The sequence below is a fragment of the Anabas testudineus genome, chromosome 21, assembly GCF_900324465.2.
Source record: "Anabas testudineus chromosome 21, fAnaTes1.2, whole genome shotgun sequence".
NCBI lineage: Eukaryota > Metazoa > Chordata > Actinopteri > Anabantiformes > Anabantidae > Anabas > Anabas testudineus.
The window spans coordinates 22,715,707-22,739,447 of NC_046629.1; the positions used below are offsets into that span (position 1 = coordinate 22,715,707).

The 23,741-nt window shown below is 40.9% G+C and overlaps 1 protein-coding gene across 1 annotated transcript in view; it reads right to left on the bottom strand.

The window, feature by feature from the left end:
• Nucleotides 1-23,741, bottom strand: part of tmeff2a (transmembrane protein with EGF-like and two follistatin-like domains 2a) — an 86,180-nt gene that overhangs the window by 51,244 nt on the left and 11,195 nt on the right. The window contains exon 3 of the mRNA XM_026376824.1: nt 1,197-1,326. Within this exon, the coding sequence (XP_026232609.1) occupies nt 1,197-1,326 (130 nt within the window). The remainder of the gene's footprint in view (nt 1-1,196; nt 1,327-23,741) is intronic.

Below are 23,741 nucleotides of genomic sequence, written 5' to 3' on the forward strand. Positions count from 1 at the left end.
AAAATATGACGTGTCTGTGTGCCTACAGACAAGGAAAACAGTAGCTAACAGCACATACTGCCTCCAGGAAGAAAACCAATGTAGCCACAACCAATAGATACTGATTGGCACAACCTTTAGTAATGTACCTACAATAACGACCTGTGCAACTCTTCTCTAACACCTCTCTGTGCTACCTAAGACATAGTTTTTACAGTTTAAATGCCAACAAAAGGAACAAGACTAACAGTCATACAAGCAGATCTAGGATTAGTATGACTACAATATGAAGCTGTTTGGAAATAAAAATATTGACAGGAGTTATTCAGCCATTTGCAGTGTTTGTGAATATAAATTAATATGCACCTAAATTCGTGCATTTAAGAAAAAAAAAAAAAAAGGTAGCATCACCAGATCCTCCACAGCATTAATACTCTCTGAAGAAAACAGAAGAAAAAATAGCAACACAAAGCAGAAAAAAAAAATGAATTGGCCATCAAGAAGATGTGTGATTCAGTCATTCAATTTTCTGCTTTGTTGAGCAGGCCTCTGGGCAACACTGTTACAGTAACTACCTATGACAATTTGGCACATGCAGAATTATTTACATTTTATGCCTTTTGACATTTATTTAAACCTTACGTAACGAAAGGTCGCAGCTGTCAAGCTTCCTTTTACTTTCTGTTTAACACACCACATTTAAATAAACCATATAATTTACTTGTTTAACACTGCATTGCTCAACAGTCCTCATGGACACATGCTGTCTTGGGTTTCTTGTGAGGGCATTGTCTTGAGGTGATGAAATCTTTATCTTTTGGCGTAAGAATGCGTGTCGCTGTTCTTGTGCTTGCTGAAAATTACGTCAATCTGTCACCTCCAGCAGTTCTTTCATCATGCTTTGTGTTTCCTTTGAAGTAATGCATCACAGCGTAATTGCTAAAATCCATCCACTGGAAGCATTTGCATATACATGTATTTATGATTACAATATTTAAGCCTGAAATTTGCACTAGCTAGTATACAGCGGTTTGCGTTTCTAGTTTTCTATTTGCATAGGAACATTTGATTTGATTACAGACAACTGTTCAAACATTCAGTCAGCGTTACCTTCATTCTTGGGAAGTTTCTATCCACACAAATCTGTTTGTGTGTCTCTGGGTATTTATGTGTGTGTGCGTGTGTCTGATTGCGTAGGCACTTTAATATGTACATACCAGCAGGACAGGCACCTTCTGACATAATAAGAACTTCAGACTGCTGCTTGCAGGCATCCCTGCGCAGGAAACACTCGTTCTGGTAGTTCTGATTGTTGGAGCCGCACACTGGGGCATAGTCGTTGTTGCACTGTAGATGGGAGAGAAGAAAACAGGAAAAATAGGTAAGAAAATGAGCACAAATAAAAAGGTGATTTTAAGGCTATCTAAAAATAGCATACAGATATTCTCTTTTGATCAGGTAGGGTTAGAACTCAGCATTTAATGCTGCTAATTATATACTGCATATGAGACCCTGATAATGGTAAATCCTACTTGGAACCGTAAAGAGCTGATTTTGTCAGTCTTTTCGAGAACAAAAGAGAGTTATTATGAACCACAAATAAACACAGAGATCACTTTCACATTTCAATAAATAAAAATTATTGAATAAACTTCTATGACTTGAAGCTGAATGTTTGATTATGGTAGACACAAAACAGGAAGTGTAAAATTATGAATGGTTCAAACAAACAGACAAACAAATCAAAAAATCTTTTTTTTAAAAGGTCCAAATTGGTGAATTGAACAAATTATAAAGAGAAACTACCATGCCATCAAAGAAAGCAATTGTCAGTCAAATTAAGATAATCTTTACCGTATACAAACAGAATTTCGAATATTCTGGAGAGTACACAGGTAAGATACTTTGAAAACAGATGGCATGTTTGGCAGTTTGACAGATTTATGAATTTACAATGAGATTTATAAAACCTGCAGTCAAGTGAAGGAGCAAAAATTAAAAGGTATACAACAGTTGGGTGCATGGCTTCTCAGTACTTTATTTAATTATGGAACAGACAACCAGCCGAAACAATCAGCTCAAAATGTTGCTGTTAAAAACCCTGAGAGCTTATTGTCACTGTCAGCTTCTTCATCTGAGTGATCATCTGCTAAACAATTGAACAGTCTTAGTTATTTCACAGGGATTTCAGTTTTCCTGGATTTGATGTATAATAACTACAAGCTATTAATAAACCGCAACATAATTTTGCTACATGTTCTATGTTATAATAGCGGATATTCATTATGACATGTAATATGAGCCACTGCGTATATCTTTTGATAAAGCATGTACTGTTGCTCACTCCTCATCGCCCCACTGGAGCAGTCGGAGGTTAAGTGACTTGCTCAAGGGCACTGAGCAAAATAGCTGCTAAGGTACAAGAGAATATTACTCATTCATTTTTCCAGATGATTTGTTTGCTACGGAGTAACTCTAGATTTTTCACATGACTGATGGGACTGTCGCAAGTAGTCTTATTTTTGGTAGAGGAGTGATAGTAATTTGATTTGATATTGATTTGCCTGTGCTACACTGCAGGAATAACAAATGTGATTATTCAATTGAGAAAAAGTCCCCTCTGTTCCTTGGGTAAGAGAAAAGGCTATCAAAGGTTTCAAAGAAATTGCTGCTCCATAGTCACAGCAGCCTGTAACCTGATTACTTGTAAAAGTGTTGAAAAATAGCCAGTGTGTGAAAATGTGTCTCCGATGGGTGTGACATTGCAAGGACAAGGGGTTTGCTTGAGAGTCCCCACAGGAGCCAAGCTAAGGAGCTCATGGCTCTTTGTCTCCACTTCTGTTCCCTTTAAGTCTCTAACGGATTGACCTGGAATCTGTTCTATGGGCCAAATCATCTGTCTGTGCCCTCACAGGACACCACTTGCCTCTCACAAAAGAAGATGAGTTTAGATAACTGTACGTATGCAAGTCTGTGTGTGTTTACAGGGCTCTGACATACATGATGCCCTGAAACTCATGAAAGCTTAAGTCATACAACTTGATAAATTATTCTCTTCCTCCTGCTTCTGCGAATGGGTTTAAGAAGGGTGCCAAAAACAGCACTCCAACACTAACGAAACAATAGAATTCATTAGTAATTGGCTGAGCTGTCAACTCACTCCTCACACAAGGGACACTGCCTCTTTTGTGCTATTAATAATTGGATTTAAAGTACATAAACACCTACTGGGATCCTGGCAGCTGTCTAAAATGCACACTGGGCAGCATTATGCCAGCTTTACTTGGTTTAGTGTAAATAAGCAAAGCCATCATAAAGAAGGGTCAACTTAATGTCGGTATGCTTGGACCTCTGTCTAAAAAGGCTTTGGCGAAAAGTGAACTAAGAAAACAAGCTGAGCTGTTGAACTGTAGAGTCTCAGTGGAGTTTGCTTTTCTGTTCGATTGCTGTGTAAATGCCTGGTCGTCTATAGCCAGAGTTCAACAGGTCGGACTTTGTACCAATGTACGCAGCAATGTTAGTGTGTTCAGGTCTGCAAAAGTAAGATGAACTTTCAATACGTCTTAAGTTTACATTAACTAGCTAGCTACAATTGAAAATGTCTTTCCATTTTGGCTTTTCTATTTTCACTTTTAGTGTAGACAGAATAAAAATGCACTAATAGCAGAGGGCTTGAGTACATCCAGTCAGGTGCTGTGAAACATTCAGAGTGAAAACCTTGTTGCCGTTAACCCACTCTTCAAGTATCTATCTGTCAATTTGGTGTTGTAATTGACATGCATTCATGCTTTTTATTTAGACGATGCTGCCACCTTTAAATAGTCAAGACTATTCCAGACTGCTCTACTAACTGAGCTGCATGGTGGACAGGACTCGACAGGTGTCAGAACACACAGTTTGCTGTGTGTGGTGCTGCGTAGCTGCAGAGCTGTCAGAGTGTGCATCCTTAGCTCCAGTCCACCACAACATTAAAACAATCAGGTGGTTTTAATGTTGTTGCTGATTGGTGTAGAGTGCCTATACTCCCTTGGCAGCTTGCTTCTGGTAACTACAGACTAGAGGTGCACACTGATCAGGAGGATTTTTGGTCCATTCTTCTTCACAGAACTGCTTCAACTCAGACAGATTCTGAGGCTGCCTGGTGTGAAAAACAGTCTTGAGGTAATTTGACAGCAGCTCTGTTGGCTGGAGGCCTGCTCTGGGAAACTCCAAGAGGCAGATTCTTTTCTCTTTTTTTGTTTTTCTTCAGAATTTAGGGTCAGTGTCCTTCTACAGAGCTTCAAGTAGTGTCACATTAACTTGTAGTATGCCTTGATAAAGATGGAAATTAATTTTCCCCTGCAAGATGGCAGCCCCAAATCATGAACCAATTTCTTCTGAACAATGTACAGGTATATTTCTGATACAGTATAGTACAGTACAGTACGGTACAGTATAGTACAGTAGAGTATAGTACAATATAGTATAGTACAGTACAGTATAGTACATTACAGTACAGTAGAGTATAGTACAATATAGTATAGTACAGTATAGTACAGTACAGTGCAGTAGAGTATAGTAGTATAGCACAGTACAATACAGTACAGTATAGTATGGGGGTGGCAGTGGCACAGTTGATAGAGTGGTCGCCCGTTGACCTCCTCCTGGCCATATGTCTAAATGTCCCTGAACAAGACACTGAACCTAAACAACGGCCACAAAACCCCAGCCACTGAGGCTGCACCAGCCAGTGCACGCTGGGTGCCAGTTTCAAGCCCAGTGCAAATTTGGCGAGGGCTGCGTCTGGCATAAAACCTGTGCCAACCACGTCCTCGACCACAGGATGAGCCAAAAGAACCAAAAGTACTGGTATCTTGTACAAAAGCCTTCTAGGTTTAAACCAATGAGGTGAATACTTTCTAGATTAAAAAGTATTCTGAAAGTACTGAGACACTTTTGACACTAGTATAAATGGTCATTCAGGTGTTTGAGAGTGCACATAGATCACAAGTGGCACTGCGAACAATTATACCACTGCACACATAGACCACTTTTTCAAATTTAGCAGGATAATGTCATATGATACACACACACACACACACACACACACACACACAGGCACAAGGCCTCGTGGCCACAAGGAGAAGAACAAAAATAACCATGCCATCGATTCAGTAGCCTGGGAGCATCATAACTATCAAGTGTGAACACTGTTTTAAACTAGCTGAGGGGAAGAAAGATGGCAGAAGACACACAGAAGACAGTTAAAGGAGGAGGTGGAGTATAGGAGGGAAAGGGAAACTGCACACTGGCTCTTGATCAAAGGGATTGAGATGCAGGAAGGAAAGAGGCTGCAGAGATGACGAGAGGGAAAAATGAGTGAAATTGGGCTGGGGGGGGGGGGGTCAGTGAAAATAGATGTGAGCACGACAGAAGGAGACTGAGGGGTAGTGAAAGTAAGAGGAAATACAGAAGTGAGATGTAGACGGCCCGAGAGAGAGGGGGAGAGAGAGAGAGAGAGGGTACGAGCAAGAGAGAAGCCCTGGCTCAACAAACTTGGCACGATAAAAAAGAACCACAGTGCCTGAAGAAACTGAGGCGTACAGGGAAAAAAAAAGATCACAAAATAAAAAAGAAAGAGAAGAAGGAATGGGGACACAGACAGAGCAAGAGAGAGAGAGGGATAGAAAATCCCTTCAAAGGAGTGCGGGAGAGAATGAAGAAATGGCAACCCCACAAAGGTGCTTGGAATAGCTTACTGCAGGGCTCGTGCTTTTTTGCCATCCTTCTCCCCCCCCCACAACCACTTTCAAACTCTCTCCCATCTGGCTTGGGCTGTTCTTAACCCGGGGACTCTCACTTTATGCCAGGCGTGATGCAACGGAAGGGAAAGTTGCCCGGCAGAACCCTGCGGGTGTGTTTTAAGAGGGCCTTCTTTTTCGGTGAAAACCCCTCCACCTCATCGCTTGATCTTCCCCAGCGTCTGGCTTTCTTACAGAAGAGAACTGAGGAGACGATGTGGGATTTAAAAGCCTCCGTCTCACTGAGGGGAGGTACAAGACAGAGGCTGCAGCTGTGCGCAAATTACAGTCTCACCCAGAAATACTGGTACAGCATGTGGGTATAGGGGAAGATCCTGTGTCTTATCAGCCTGTTAAAGGATGTGGGCGCATCTCTTTTATGTTTCACATGAGGAAGATTAGAAGTGAATGACTTGAGTATGGGGCAGAAATAGATTGCCAAACATAATATAAGAAAAGACACGAAACTCATCTTCATCTTGACTGAATTTTTCCACTGATCTTCCACGAGCCCTGTTGACACTGCCAACTACTTATTTACTCAGCTGGGACTTCTCTTGATGTGACAGTGGAAGAAAAGAGTGAGCTGAGGTGACGGATTTCAAACATTCGCACCGACTCAAATTTCTTCACACAGCGCGTCTTTGTGCGGCACATGACCATAAGAGAGACAACGGTGTTCTTCTTATAGCTTTTGTCGGGGCGCTGCAGTTTTGATCCACAATGTTCTTGATAACTAGCAGCGTGTGATGTTGGCAGTCTGCGAATATAAGCTTCGTCAGCTGTTGCACTGTACAGGAGGTCGGCCCAGACGACTGTCAGTGAAAAGCAAATGAAAATAGACAAGGTGCCAAAAACATCTCAGATATGTGCTGGAAAGATAGAGCCGTTAGAAGCAGGATTTAGGAGGAGGAGAAAAATGAAGTGAGCATGTTAATGAGAAGACGAGTGAATGAGACAGAAGGTGAGAAAATTTGATCCTCCGCTATTCTCTGCAGACAGGGCAGTGTGCGGGGAGGGGGGGGCACTGGCTAGTGCCATATGGCACGCCCTTATGTGCCCGCTGGCTCAGAATTTGCAGAAATCGCAGACACCTCTGCTGTGACAAAACCAGAACAGTTGTGCGGCGTCTCGACCAGGAGCACAGCGACAGCCGAGGCGTCGACGGTCCTGTGCGTGTGTTCTTTTGTGTGACTGGAATGGGTTAGTAGCAGAGAAAATGGAAGATAACTTGTGTGGATTTCATGCAGGTAAACCTTAGTGCACTTGATCCTTTCTGCATTCTGCTCCACAGTCATGTTTGCAGCAACTTATGTCCATTTGAGCCACTTTCTTTTCTTCTTCTATGTCGTTTCACATTCCCGTCCACCCACTGCAAATAGAGTTTCCACAACCCTCCTGCAGGGGCTGCTGTGGCTCTGCCTACCCTCAACTCTCTTTATCTGAGTTCCAAATGCTAAGCTTTGGGACTGCAGCCAGGACCTGCTGTCTCCCTACCTGCCAGGGATCGGTGCATCAGTGTACACACTCACACACACACACACACACTGTCAGAGCACTTTGTACATAAAAAGGCATCCTCGCCTTACCAGGTCACAACACACAACAACCTAGCAAAACAAGCAGAACCATCATCATTCATTTTGTTCATCTATAGCAGCTCCTGATACTGACTCCTCCGAGCGTCCGACAAACAGTAAATGCTGGCTGACAGGGGTGGAACAAAGACAGGTGGTGGGAGGAGGATGGGAGGCTGAGGAGTAGGGGGAATGCAGAGAGAAAATGCAGGAATGAGGAGGAGGATGCGAGGGAAGGAGGTATAAACAGGTTTCAGGGAAACCAGCATGGTGAGGAGGTAGAGGAAAGAAGAAAGATGACAGTGAAAAGTGAAAAAGTTTAAGTGACGGGGTCAGAATGATGGTGGGAGGATGACAGGCACGAGGGATCGGGGAGGATGCTGTGGGGGAGTGGCGACGGATATGCACAACAGAAACCACACGAGAGGAAACCGTGCGAGTGGGAGACAAAGGAGAGGAGAGATGTGAAGTGAAGGCGTGTACATGCAGCAGTGCGTGACTACCATATGTAGCGGAGGGAATGAGCATGCCAATTTGAGAGGCAGAGCTGTGCGAAATGCACAAGTGAGAAAACAGATAAATAGTACAACGTGGCAAATAGTGCACACAGCATGATTATTTCACTGATCATTTACTTTACTTTATAAATCTTGATACCGAAACCAAAACCTAATAAGATGAAAATCGAACTTCAAAGTGGAAAAGTCCAGTATGTGGGTACTTGGATATGCAGATCCCTCACAGCACCACTTTCATTCGAGGCAGACTGATAACCAGCTGAATTTGACTCGATCTGTCGGCCTGTGTTTTACTGCCTTGGATTAATTTTGACATCAATGGGCGCTGAAATCTTGCAGCAATATACTTCTATTGATAAACAGTGAAATGTGTTTGGAGCCATTACATTAAAGTTCACTGAGTCACGTTTGTCTCTCTGATGGCGTTGTTAAAATGCATCGATCTGAAGCTAAACAAAATGCTACAGTCATTACTGTGGTAGACTGGAATAGAGAGAGAGGACAAACGTCCAGACATTTAAGCCCTTGGATTTTATCAGTGCTTTGCTTGTTTTTCATTCTTCATTTGCGTGGAAGGAAACTGCACTGTACTCTCCTGATTGACTTATCGATATAACCTGTTCTTATAACCTTAACTTGTTAGTTAAATCACTTCCTGTTTGCTCTGTACTGATACATGAGACATTTAATGCTGAATCTAGCATTAAATATGTGATTTATCTACATTATCACTGGAAAGAAGAAATATGATTTTTGTTATCCGTGCCAATTGGGTGTTGAAAGATAATAAATACTAGGTCATATGGTACTTTCAAAAGGGCAGTAGCAACAAAGTAGGCGTCTGCCATAAGCTTACTAAGCTCATCGTGGGACATCCCAAAATGTTTCCCCCTCAGCTGGGAGTCCCTGCAGACTGATGGGTCCCTTCAGTGTGGCCTCAGTCTGCCCTGTGGCCAGGTGCCAGGTTACTGGGTTTTAAATACCTTCTAAAGGTGGCACCCAGGGGGACAACTTTACCAAGTGCCTGAACTGCCTGAAGCAATGTTTGTCATCACAGAGGAGAAGATTCCCAAAGTCCTCTCAACACTCCTGGGCTCCTTACCGTCACTGAAAGCATATTTCCGATGAGGTTATTAACTTTACATGCCAAAGTGTCTGTTCAAACAACCTTCTTTCCATAAGACGCCCACACTACTGCAGTCACTGATGTAGCTAGTATTTAATGTAATCCCATGATCCACTTTACCCTCAGTTATGAATACAACCCTAACATAAGTAACAACCTGCTCAATACCTGTTAAAATTTCTGCTTTTTCCACTTTCTGTCACCCCCTGCTGTGCACCATCGTGTGCTTCTGCATGGTGTTTTCCTGTGATTAAAAATATTGCTCTGCTCTGTTCACTACCTGTACACATAAAGGAAGTTTAGTGGACAGTAGGACACGTACCTACCTCTAAAAAAAGCACCATACTGATACAAGCGGGTCTGGTTCGAGGCAATGTTTCTCCAAACTATCCAGATAGCTCCACCCTTAATGTCTGTCCCTTAATGTCACACCCTCTGACACTAGCTTTGTTTTAATTACCGCATTATTCAGTAACTACCTATATTTATCTATGAAAGGAGCAGCAAGGTGATCATACTTTCTTTTTCCTATAAGCACAGTTTGCCATGTTTAGAACTTGGACAAGCCAAGCCTCTATGAAGCGTTTCCATTTCTCTGTTTGTACTCTTTCTGATCACTATGCTAAATACAGGAGAATTTATGAGCAACTTGCTGAGGAAAGCCCAACTTTTATGGCTAATGTTCAGTTTACAGATAAATAAAGATGAGCGTCTGAGTCTGATGTCATTCATTCAACTTATCCAACGCTGGATAACACCACACACCTACAGTCAACACATGAGGTGAAAAGCCAAGGTCATGATCTTGTGCAGTGATGGGAGAATCCTCAACGATCGCTCATGGCCCTGCACTCTCCAAAAATAACAGCAACAGCATTATTATCTATGTCTATATAAGTCATCTTTAACTCTTAGTACAGACTGTGTGGTCCACATGGTTCTTTAAACATAAAGAAAACACATACATCAGACCAAACACCATGACCCTCAGCCATTTACACATTTACCCTGTAGAGCACCAGGTCAACCAAAAGCGCAACAACCAGAATCATCACTCACTTCCTCATCGATGGCACCAGGTACACTGAAACACTGAAGCACAGTTGCTAAGCAGTTAACATGAGATCATGGGGTTTATGTACCTTTCTACCAATACAGATCTTTGTGACATGGACGAGGAAAGACAAAAATGAAGTCTGTTTATAAATATGCATTGACATGACATTGAATTTCAAATTAACTCTGTCATTTTAAACTGAACTGTAGTATGTGATATTACATCAATAGAGGCTTCTCAGTGATCAAGCCAAGCATCAGTATACAGATGCTCCACTTATGACAAAATAACTAAAATTGTCTAAATTTGATGAGGTGTCATTGACACGAGACTTCGCGAGAACATCAGACCTGCCATTCTCCAAAAGAGACTTTTCAAATGCACATGACTGAACCTGCCACTTCAAATTCATGCCACCATCCAATTTAGAAAGTAGCAACACTCAATAGAGGCCATATCACAAGCTAATGAAACTGTATGTCTGGCTTAGTCAGTGCGACAGTATGCTAGCACAGCAAGGGACTTCTGTGCATGCAGGCAATCTGGCAGATGCTGTTTCCCAAGAAGCTCTTAACTGAAATTGACAGCTAACTGGTTTAGACCAAGGCACATCCTTTTAGTCCCAGTGTCTTATGCCAAAGACTAATGTCTATAGGACTATTTCTCATCAGTCTACCAACACTAGATTAGGAGGAGCAGGATAAGCTAAAAACAAACACTTGGCTGACAACACTTTCTCACTATTGTCGCTTTACCACCCAGTGTTCGCTCATAAGAGGTCACGCAGACAGCTGCTGGGCACTTTGGATTAATAGGAAAGTTGTAAAAAACAGGTAAACTGCAGGGTGCAACCCCCGACATAATCAGGAACCGCACACACCACCATGTATACTGATCACGGCCACATCACCTCACCCCTGACATTCATTTAATTGACCACTAATAAAACAAAACATGTTTTGTGGAACAAAATAATATTTTTACAAAACAGTAAATAAGAACTTGCTGTAAAGTTGTATTTGGTAGTTTGGTTTTGTATATCAACAGTACTTGTAGAGTTTTCTGCTGGAAATCAATAGATCAGCCGGTGGTGGTATCACATATATTGATATCAATAGCAATTGAGGAGATTGTGTTATACATGTTTTTCCACTACTACTTAATTTAATGTGTATTATAGTGCAGTATTATATTAATGCACATGATGCATGCATCAAAATTATTAGCTACTTATAAGACAAGTTGAAAATGTCATGCTTAGTAAATAGTCCTCTCTCCCCTAACTTGTTTGAATTAGTCCTTTACATAAAAACCATCCTACCAAAACACACACAGCACAACAACACAGGCAGAGTAGTTAAGACTTCAATACTGGAGCCTATATGGCCGTGTAGGCCACTAATGCTAATGCAGTTAATGTTATCCCCAAGGATAGCAGCAAGCTCGCTCACAATATGCCTTTTACACCAAGTACAGTATCATTACACCTTCCGAGCTTTTCAAGCTGACAATTTAACAGTAGAAGATAATAACTAAAGGTGCATAAAGGCAAAACAAGAAAGCCACTATATGATCCTACTGTTAGTGCTACAACAAGGTGAACTCGACAACTTCGCGTTGAATGATCATATCTCAAGAGAATCATTGTGCATGTGGGCCTGTTCAATATCCTCTCAAATACAGACTCAGTGGCTCAGAACTGCTGAAACGGGATTTCATTCAGCTGAAGGACACTCTTGGGAACCTTTCCGTGCAAGCATCTCAGGCACTACCCCAACATAAAACAGGGGTGTGAAATGCTTCACTACACTGCGATCCCTTCATCAGCATGTATGGCATAGAGATTGAATTTCAATGACTACGTTGACATTTTCTGGGGGCACCAAAAACTGTCTCAAGAAGATGAAATCCATTGATCCCAGCTGGGAACTAAGGTGCTGTGTGAAGACTTATTACATGGCAGATTCTTCCTTCGAAATGTCTGAGAGAATCCAAAACTATCTGAGCAGAGACACTGACTTATCACCTCAAGAAGTAGAGAAAGAGCCAGTGTCTTCTCCTTCCACCTGTCACAGACCTTTTCTGAACCTCTCAGAGAATATGGAGCCAAACTCTCTCAGCCCACCCAGAAAATCACTCTGAATTGCCATTTTATTTCACCTCAAATTAATATGTGGAAATTTGAGGAAGCACTCCAACCCGTTTCTCTCTCACTCTTACTTGGCCCCATCGCCCTGGGCTGCAGGAAATTCCATGACTACATTACAATAAAGATAATTTTTAATGGTATGAGTCCTCAACCTGTAATCTTGACTGTGCCAACAAGCATCTGTTTGATTCTGCAAGAGGAGCAAGACCCGGAGCTGCTGTGTGAAATATGACCAAAGCTAACTTGCTGTCAGATAAGAAAACTCCTACATGTGCCATTTAGGTGAGAAGATGTATTTTGCTGTTTAATTCTGACAATGGATCTATATGCAATGACTTGAATTGTATTATTTTCATGGGGTTCAAAGACACACAGTGGGTATAATGGTTATTTTTAGCAAAGCAGCAAACTGTTATTTGTTGCTGTCTAGAGGAAGCAGAGGATGAAGAGGTCTACTCAGCCATCATGTTCATACTTTTACCTTTTTTGAGCCTTTTTATACAGTAATACTGATAATGAAGTCCCTCTTGGTGCCAAAATTTTGTATAGCTTTTATATAATATAGTATATTACTATTCAAGAAAGAGAATCCAGCTGGTTTACCAGATAAACTCTTTTAATGTTAGGTCAACACAGCAGGAAGGGTTTAGTTTGCATTAGTGTTAATGAAACACAGATGCAATTAAAAAAATAAAAAATAAATAATATGTTATCTAGCTAGCAGGACCACTGACTTGTGGACCAACCCAAGATTCAGGAGACTACAGTATCAGACCGTGGCTCAAGTGCATCAGCAAAGCTAGAATAAATGCTACTGCTGTTCCATTTGAATAGCAGCTCTTAAAAGGTGGCAGGGCATAACCAGAGTGATAACTGTGTGGGGACAGAAAGAGACCAAACTAAGTCTAATAAACGGTTTACAGTCAGTGTTCACAATCCCTGTTTCACCAAGACAAGAGCTTATGCACACAATAAAGCCAGCAACAGGAGGGGTCAGAGAAGTAGAGACTAAAAGGGAGAAAAGCAGAAACATGTATTCAGAAAAATATCAAATATGTGGAGCATGTCGCAATCATGAAACTGTCACTTACAGCTGCAATAAAGACCTTCAGCAGTATTTTACCTTACTACTTTTACAAACTAATACCATAGTTTAGACCAAATTCACTATTACATCTGCAGCAAATTGCCATGCAGAGCATATATATCCACTCATCTCTTTTATCCAAATTGTACTCGCACTTCTTTTTCAACAGTATTTCTAGATTGGTTCTTAAAATACAAATCTGAAACTGTGAGTTATGTCTTGATGCCTTCAAGACACTGTGGTGAAACCTCTCCTAACAAAATAAATAAATACTGATGGTGAATTAACTACCAGCAAATATCCACTGTTGCATTTCACCTAAGGCAAGTCAGGGTACTTTTTAATCAAATCAACACATTCCTGATTGAAACTAATACCCAACAGAATATTATACTGTCAGATCATAGAGTTAATTACACCACTATTACAACTACTCTGACCAAAATAATTAGTGGTCTGACATTTAACAGAAAGCATCTCTGTTGATTCTTGTTCAGTGAACCATTCAACGTCAATGGTTGGGTACTTTTCTGGGTTATCTGCACACTAACAGAAGCTGAGACTGAGGATTCCTTCTTTTCTCAATATGTTTCTACAAGGCATTTTTCGGCGGACCACATGATGTATAATGCTTAGCAGGTCAGTAGAAACAGACAGCCAGAGCTGTGGCTTTCTTATTTGTCCACCATCAGTGAGTGGATTAGCATCTTCTCTAAAGGCCCTACACATCCATAGTTCACCCACACTGGTGTTTTCACTTACCCTGCTTGATTAGATCTGTCTTTCTGAGGCCCGTGGAGGTGTGTAAAGACTCTAATAGTTTTGTTGCACCTGTTAGGGGGGAAGAATAATACATTTTTCATTTTTATTGGTTTCTGTTCAGTCGTTAGGGGATCTCATGAACTCCCATCGCATATTTGCACCTAACTTCAAACTGAGCAGACATGTGATCTGTTCGAATTACTGAAAACACCTGTATGGGTGTGCAAGGTCCTAAAATATATATGTTTTGACTGGGCCAAGGTATAAGGAGCAACTTTAACTAGGAAATCTTGCTTTTTATCTTTAATTTCACTCACTTTTACAAGTGTTTATACGCATTTCTTAGTACTATGAACATGGAGGGATTACTGAACGGAGCACAGACACTAAAACCACTGTTAAATCCACTGCACCTAGTGACACGGAAAACCACAATTACTTCAGACTGCAATTTGTTTCTTATTCTCCATTGTTAGAAATATACTAATTTGAATTGTAATCTTGCTGAAGACTTTCCCAGGTACCCTGCGAGGCAGGGCAGAAGGCGTGAAGTGGATGACGGCAGACTGTTTTCATCGCAGCTTTTTTGACAAGTCATAGCAGGAAAAGCACAGGTGTATTTAATAACACTAATGATGGTCCTTCTGGTAATACACATGCTGGCTCACTGAACAAGCTTAATGTATTGTTGCTATTAATCACACCTGTGCTATGATCTGCAATGAAAAATGTTAGAGGCAGAATGTGAAAGACAGGGTTCAGCTCATACATCAGTGACCGATTCACATTTTTAATTATCTGTCATCAGTAAGAGCTAGTGTGTCCAAACAGCCATGTCTAAACCCAGGAAGATGATGCTTAATCGGATTTTAAATGCTGTATATTCAGGGTTTCACTCATTATTGAAGCATAAACACGTGACATTTCACAGACCGTTCCTTTGAGAGTGCACTGGGAGCCTTGTCTATTGTCTCCCACTGGGAAAGCACCATGAACCTCCTCTTCTTTTGTTTGCCTATTTTCACCACTGTGATGACACACACTTCCACATAAAAAAAGGCCTTCTTGTGTATTTAAAGACTGCACTTCAGTAATCACATCCACACAATGCAAACTGTAAGGGATTTAGTAATGTGTGCTGATGGTTAGTTGACAGGACCACATTGGCCAATCTTACTGTGCACACAGTACACACACACACACATGCATCCACGCAGAGACGAAGACGCATGCGAACACAGACACATCCTTCATCCGCAGAGACCTGACTGATAGCCTGATCCATTTCCTGTATCCATTAGAGGCGGCTCTAGATTATGCAATTCATCCCAAGGCTACCATCCACCTCTATCAATAATAAACATCTCTACGAAACTAGGGCTAGCCTCAAAGGATGGAGACGGCACCGCCCAGCACGTTCTTCCTCTGATGAAACCCTCTGCCTGCTTGGCCCGTGCAGAGCACCGCATTTGCTTTCCACACGACTTGTCCTCAGTTGCCGAGACCCCCAGGCGCAATCTTTACTTATGCCTTCACATACTTATCAAAGCTACAGCTTTAGCAGCTCTGACAGAGACATCTCAGTGCTTATGGTGGTGGTTGAGAGCACCTGTGGCTCATGACAAGAGGCAGAGACACACACGTCCAAGATTCCTCTGGGCCTCTGATTTGGCCTCTTTCTCTTCATCAGCTAGCCCCGTTACTATATGATTGATGTACAGTGCAGTGTTTGTGACATGACCCAGAGCGGGTGTTGTAACGGAGCTCAGATTCTGGAGAAAGTGGTTCTTCTAATACAAAAAACTGTGTTCGATGTTAATGAATATACATACTGTTTCAGCTTCTTGTGAGACTACTGTCAGAGTTTCCTTTGTGTTGCTTAGTGAGATTCTGGTCTGTAATGTAATGTGTATTTAGCTGGAGAACAGTCAAGGAAATTGCTTAAACATTGCTTCCAAAAGACATTTCATCACATATAGTGTTGAAGAAATGTTCTCATCAATGACCAATTAAAGCTATATTAAAACAAGACTAGGAGACAAAATGTTGGGTAGTGAAGTAGCTACTAACAAGGCAGAGTAAACGTTACAGACACTAAACAGTCTCTTCTGTGACAGAAACAATCATCCTTTCATATCCAAACAGGAAACTTCTGTTGACAAAAAGCCACGAAGCCAAAACTGAATTTCACATGTGAAGAATCGAAAACCAAAGAAGTTACAATTGGTCTTCTCACTGGCTTTTTGTCACTGTACAGAATGAAGTTCATGTACACACCAAGAGAGTCTGGAGTGCTGTCCTAGTGAGCTCTTTAAGTGGCGCTTGTAAATGCACAGAGCTATTATAAATAAATTAATTTAAACACCAAACAGCAGGGTGTGACCCGCTTGGCCTTTAGATCAGCCTAGTTTATCCTGTATCACTGTGTTTGTCTATCTGTCAAATTATTAACATCATGTTGGGGAACTGACCTTTTTACATGTGGGAAACAGGGACAACCAAAAGTCTAATGACGGCTCACTAAGAAAGAAAAGGGACTGGTGTGGCTGTTGTGCCAGAGATAATGTCATAGACAGAGTTGGGTTCAATTTTCTATCAGTTCCAATTATTTGGCCTGAGTGAGTACCAAGTGAATAAGAGGCACATAGCAATGTTGTGTTCCACTGGCTCCACAAAGTTTTATTGTGCTTAAGAAAAACTTTAACAAAGGCATTCCACACTACCCCTGACACTTGCAGTCGATGTCAGAGAAGGTGAATGAGAAAAAACCAACAAACCAACAATAGATCCCTGAGGAGTGCCGTCAGAGTGACAAATGTGTTGTGTTTCTGACACTGTGCTGTATCCTACAGACCTCGTGGAAGAGAAGAGTGTCAAGAGTTGTCTGGGTAAGTGGCAAACTCTTCTCCCATGATGCCTCGCCATGTTTACGAGCATTGGTCAAGTCCTCACAATGAAAGGAAAGATGGAGAGAGTGTTGCAGAGGACAGAAACAAGGGAGGGTGAACTATTTGGACAAGTGAGGGGGGAGAAAGAGACAGACAGAGAGTAATGGAAGAGATGGGAGTTACTGTGACAATAAGAAGATGGAGAGAGATAGAGGGAGACTGGGAGGTGGCTGGCTTGTGCTTCTGCTCTTTAACCGCTTGGCAGTCTCCTCTTGATTAGGGCCTAGCCCGCCTGTCCCTGCGGAGTCTCCCCAGCCAAGTCGCAAGAGACATACTCCTCTGTAATAGTGTCTGACAGGCCAGCCACAGCTGCGGAGAAACTGACACAGATGCTCCGTTTTTCAGGAAAGATGTTCAACACAATTCCTCCCCAAGTCCCAAGTCTCCCTTTTCTGCCTTCACCAGGTACTGTCAATGTAACAAGCCCAATTGTGGTAGAAATGAAGACCTTCTTTGATAAGTATATATCACATATTGTATAGTATGATGTATTTAAGAACATTTAGCTACATCATGATGTTTATCCTCATGCTATTAAAAATAAAGTGTGATTAAAAATGAAACCCAGGTAGTTATATACTGTGATAATATTATGATTATTATGAGTATTATGTAATACATACATTTCTCCAAACAATCCGGTCAATGGGAAAACACAGCAGAAAATCAAACAATAATATAAAAAAGCAAACCTGCAGAAAGAAAGGAAACATGTTAAAAAAAATAAAAGAGAAAGATGTTTAACAGTCCGGAAATTCTGCCAGTGTGACATTATTAGGATCAAGGATTGGCACTGTTTCAATCTGCTGTCTGAGTTGAGTTGAGTGCTTTATTTCAAAAACAACACTCACACACACAGAAAATATGTAGAGGCATTAAATAATTAGCCTATTAATCACAATAAACAACCATCATCATTATTTTTTTTCATCTTTTTTGATGATTAGCAACCAAAAATACCAACATTTCCTGGTACCAGACTATTCAGTTTTCTTACATCATTCTCAGGTTTGTACAATCATTGTACAACGTCTGATTAACAGGTGCAAAGACAACAGTGGCCAATATACACAAACACTTATGCACTTATGTAAATATGAAGTTTCGATTGTTCTTTGCCGCTCAGGGCCACCGTTCCATATAGAAAGAAAACTAAATGTTTAGTGAAAAGTACATACAGCAACAGCACGCGTTAAACAAACATAAGCTGACACCAGCATGTGTCAAATACTTCATTATCACTAGCTTTGGTTTAATTGCGTGCTCTCACATTTCCAGACCACAAATATGTGACTTCGAAAATTGCTTCCTGTGCAAACTCATCTTGCTGATTTTAATTGGGATATTTATCATGCAAGAAGACAAGAAGTGGTTGTGTCCCACCACAGAGGCTCCTTCTGATTGGACAAACATAATCAGCCAAAGAATGATTTAAAATAACTACAAAGAGACAAACGTACTCACAGGTGGTGTTTGGCTGCAAAGATCATTTTGGTTGGTGACGTCCCAACATCAATACTTCTGTTACATACTCTGGTATAATGAAGATAATTAAAATTTAACTTGTCTTCCTCAGACACTTCAGAAATGTACTAACCTTTACAGAATTTATATGTGAAAATCAAAAGAGCTTCATAGATAATGTTACAGTATAAAGTAGTCTCAGGTATGTGGATACACAGATGCTTAGAACTGAGCCATTCTGTTTCCCCCTGTAACAAATCTCAGATAGATATAAAAAAACACTCCACAGGTTAAATATGTGTCCTGATCCTTTAACACTTTAACACTTAAATAGCTAACAACTCCCCTACATGAACTGAAAAGCTAACAATGCAGACACATACATACAGAACAGTAATTGGGAAAAGAAAGACAGGGAGACAACTGAAGATGCAGGGTTGTAAGAATTAGAATAAGAAGGATTAGAGTTATGCAAAAATACAGATGAAACAATCCGGTTCTTATCTTATTTTATACGAGGAATGCATTAATTCGCTCGGCTCGAACAACAAAGCACTGGGTTGACTTTATTTACTACCCAACGTCAATACAAATTCCTCAACAAAACTTTGCCTCATTCAAGGTTATCTTTGATGGAACTGCTTTTAAAGTTGAGCATTGTGCAGGGTAGTGCAAACCACATTTGAAGTAAACCAAACTTAAAACGTGGTTCAAGAATTGTTTATTTTAAAAAGGTAGGGTATACATTGATCTCAGGTCTAGGATTTAAAAATAACATGGAGAGCCCTACATGATAATGCCATCAGCACTTAGCAGTTTCAGTAAGTGGTTTTCTATACAGCGATGTGAAAACCAAGCAAATAACCCCCAAATCAGGCTGGCATTTATTATTCTGCTAGTTTTTTGTAACAGATGAATACCTATCATCATTGCTCCTTGTTGCTACAGCAGGGTAGCCATTTATACATATGAGGCAGCATCAGAAAATAAATTCAACATTATTCACAATCTCAAAGTCCCAGTCTGTTCACATGGCCCTGGATAAATGGATGATAAACAAATGCAAATATATGGAATGGGGTCTGCATCAGAAGCTGAAGTCGTACCACCTGGGCTTGTGTGAAAATGTGTGTATCTGTGTAAACGTAGGTATTTCATTATTTTACATCCCATGTTATTAGCCTCTTTGTGCAGATCGGAAAATATTTGTGCGTTTATGTGCGTGAGGAGGGAGCGGGAGAGGACAGGAAAGTTGCATGTCCTCAGTTTGTGAAGCACATAAGCTTTTGTGTGTGTTTGTGAAAGACGTGTACGGTACCAAAGCGTTTTCACAAGTCCTTGTTTAGTGCAATTTGAAGGACACGCTGCCCTTCCACACCCTCCCATAGACATCATATGAACCCACATTAGCTCTCATCCTTCTTTGAAGTGCTGCGAGCTTCAGCGGTCCAGCCGTCACAACCCAAACATTAGACAGCTTCTGGCAGTGAAAAGCGGGAGAGCAATTTGAGGTCACGCATTACAATGAATAGTAGTCACATCAAACAACCAGCGGGGAGCATATTGAAGACCAAATGTGCAATTTGGTGTGTGGCTCAAAATGACCGTGGAGGCCGTGCAGGAAAATCAACATGTTAAGACGTCCACATATGTAGACACTTAATGTAGTATAGCAACAGCGAGTCCACTGTCCATTGCTCCGCGTACGTAAGTAAGTGACCAGTTATGGCCATGTACATTATAGCTTGCACAATGATTTTGTTTCATTTTGACATACTTTATCGAGTCCAAGGACACCTCAACATGTGGCCATGAGGAACTGTGCTAGAACATCACACTGTCTTTGTTGTTGAGAGCCAGCCTGTATGATTTGCATAGCAACAAGTGGTTACTGGTATGCTTTATGTGCATTTCCAACCAACTGTGTTGATTTTCTGGAGAGACTCAACACTACTGTCATAGTGCAGGTGCATGTGATTTGGGCCATTTCACGTTTCCATTTCACATTTGTGCTTAATGTGCCAATGTGAACATTTCAGCTGCCGCTGCTACATCTGTGTTGACTTCCAGCCATGTTGGTGAGTTAAACGTACAATTAATTTATGCAATGCGATTGTAATGTCCATTTATTCACACACACACACACATACACACATTACAGTGATGCTTTAACACACACAATTTGAAGCAGCATTAAGTGAACTCTTTAGAGCTGTTTTCAAAACACCCAGCAGGAAGACACATACAGTTCTCTAAGTTATGTTTATTTTATTGCCCTTTCCTTTCAATTTAACTACCACTTAAACAGTTTTCCGCATTCTATCGTTGTGGTAGATATTTTGTGTAATGCATTTTAAATGTGGGTGAAAATCAATTCTTGAAGCCTGTAGTCTGAACAGTTGTTTTTTGTTTTTTTGGCATTTTATTAATGGAAGAGATGAATTTACCTGAGGAGTTATCAATTATTAGCAATCATATTTAACCTTAATCATCTCAGTAAATACAAATGGAAAATACTTTACACATACAGTAATTCTAGTCATTCTAGTCAAACATCATTCGCACAGCCAACACACACAGTTCATAACACAAAAAAGTCAATATCCATAAATAAAACCTGATATTGTAACAGTTTTATGTGCTTATTAAACAGATTATTTAATGTTGTCTTATAAACAACAACAACAACAAGTAGGACACTGTGTATTAAGCAACTTAGCATACAATCCTACAGCCAGAAACACAGCTGAACAATGAGGTCCTGCCATCAGACATTATTCAGGTGGACTACATCAGGACAGTCGGGGGTAACTGGTGCAGTTCCTGGCACACTTCCTATGTCAGGCCTGTCTGGAAGACTAGAAGAAACTATCAACCTAGGCTTGTTGTCAGCAGCATTGAGCTCTAAGTAATCCTGACATAAATTACCTATCACATCACTTACATCTGCTGTGTGAACACCTGTCTCCCATTCATCAGCAAAATCTTCCACAGGGGTCTGCCTAAACCTCGGACACTCTCCATATTCCACACGCTGCAGTGTCATGTCTTACTTGTAAACAAAGAGGCTGCATCTCAAATTACAGGCAGTGCTTTCCAACTCCCTGCCCTTTGTGCCTGCAACACCTTTGAAAAAGAGTAATTTGGTATATGGTATATCTCCATTTTTTCATTCCAATTAAACTTTCAACCTTGTTAAATTTTTTTAGATGCTGTGCTTATGTAGTATCGATATCTATTTCCACTTTTGACTGACTGTGGATTGTCTCATTAAACTGGTAAACAAATATATATTATATACCATAATTAATCATTCATCAGAAAAACAAGTTGGTGATCGTACAGTACCACTATACTAGTATACTGTGAAAGACAAATTACCATTTACATATGTGTAAGGATTAATTTCAGTGTAAGCAGCATTCACATTTCAGCAACATTCTGACTCCAGACTTAATTTACAAAAGCAAATGTTACTGGTTATTGAAATACACAATTCTGTTGGGCAATAAACAAAACTGCGAGCACAACCTACAAAAACAAACCAGCCAGGAATGAGCATGCAGTTACACAGTAGACAATCCGCCATCTAAATCTTATCCTACATCAAAAAGGAAATACTATCGTATTATTTACAGTTTCAGTATCTGACCCAAAAATAATGACTGGATGTCAAAACATTTACTGAAACACTTACTTGGACAATGCATGTTTTGTTAAACATTGAAAACTCTACACTAAGCACTGTGATTTCTGGGGATTCCTGTATTAGAACTGCACTCATCCAGAACTGTACAAAACAGCAGGAACTCAGAGCTGGATATACAGTTTGTGTTATGAAAAATGGTTCCAATAATTTCCAGATTTAACAATATATTATAAGCACCATTACGGAAAGCAATGAAATGTGCCATTTATGCCTTGGTGGAAGTTTTAGTTGAAGTGTTTCACAGCGCCATGGGCGCACATATTTTTAGAATTGACGACCCCTTTGGGAATCAGCACTGTGACCTGACATTAACAAAACCAAACTGGCAGCAATAGCTTTTCCCAGCAGCGACTGTGAGATGAATTACAAAGAAATGTTACGTGATTAGTCAGGGTGTGGTGTTAGTTGACAAATAAAGCAACTCATTTTATGGTATGAGAGAGGGAGTGTGTTGCTCCGTAGCAGCTTGAGTCCGGTTAGTGAGTGAAAGTCTTGGCTCTTCTCGCGAGTCAGTGTGAGGCGAATCTAATGCATCTTGGCAATGAATAGTGTCCATTGATTCCACCACATCAAACTCACTTCCTCTTCACAGAGCCCCTTGCGTGTCTCTTCCTTGGGGTTATTTTCTGTGTGCAGAGTGCACACACACACCCATAGATTATGATAGAACAAAGAAAATCCATCCAAGTTGAGAATTTATACAACTTTCATGTCTCCTCTAACAGCCCTGAATGAACTGCCAACAGGAGAAAAATCTTCAGCCTATTTTTTTGACATTGATTGAGAGTGACTGATTATTTTCGGGCACGCCAACAGATGCTAGGCTAGGAAGGTCATGTTTACATTGACTGATGAAATAAAGACTGGCTGACATCAGGAACCTTCCGCACAAACAAACAGAAGATGCATAGCCGACTTGACCTCAGACCCGTGGTATTAAGCCAGAAATTGTGGTATGACCTGCTCTATTCTAAGAGCATAGAGAGCGTCTTACTGCAGCACGACAGCGGTATCAGTGTGAGATCTCTTGAAGAGAAATGGAGCTGTAATGTCATTTATCCACAGGCCTCTGTTAACGTTTGCTCTCAGGGAAGTACGAAATTGAGATAAAAGCTTGTGACCAATCGAGTGTCAGCCTGCCTAGTGCCTGCTCGCACTGATGACGCGCTGATAAAAACGACGGATGGGAACACGCGCTACATCTTCAGATCTCAGTGGCTTCATTTATCTGGGGCTCTGCATAGCATATTAGTCGGCAAAGCTTGCAAACATTATACCAAAATCAATACTCAGACGACTGGTTTGCTCCTTTTTTATTATTGGTCCGGTCGTAAAGTTAAGTATGAGTCATTATCAAGAACAGCACACTTTTCTCGATTTATGCCATTAAAGAGAGCCTTTTAGTCTTTGGTCTCATCAGTGGCAGTCTTGTTTATGAAGATGGAGAGCATGCGGTGGTCCAGGATACTGACATGATAGTGACATTCACAGGGAGCTATAAACTGGGCTCATGCTATGCAACCGCATCCCCACGGGGCTAATACTGTCCAATCAAGACAATGGACATCGATCCAGCTGATTATAC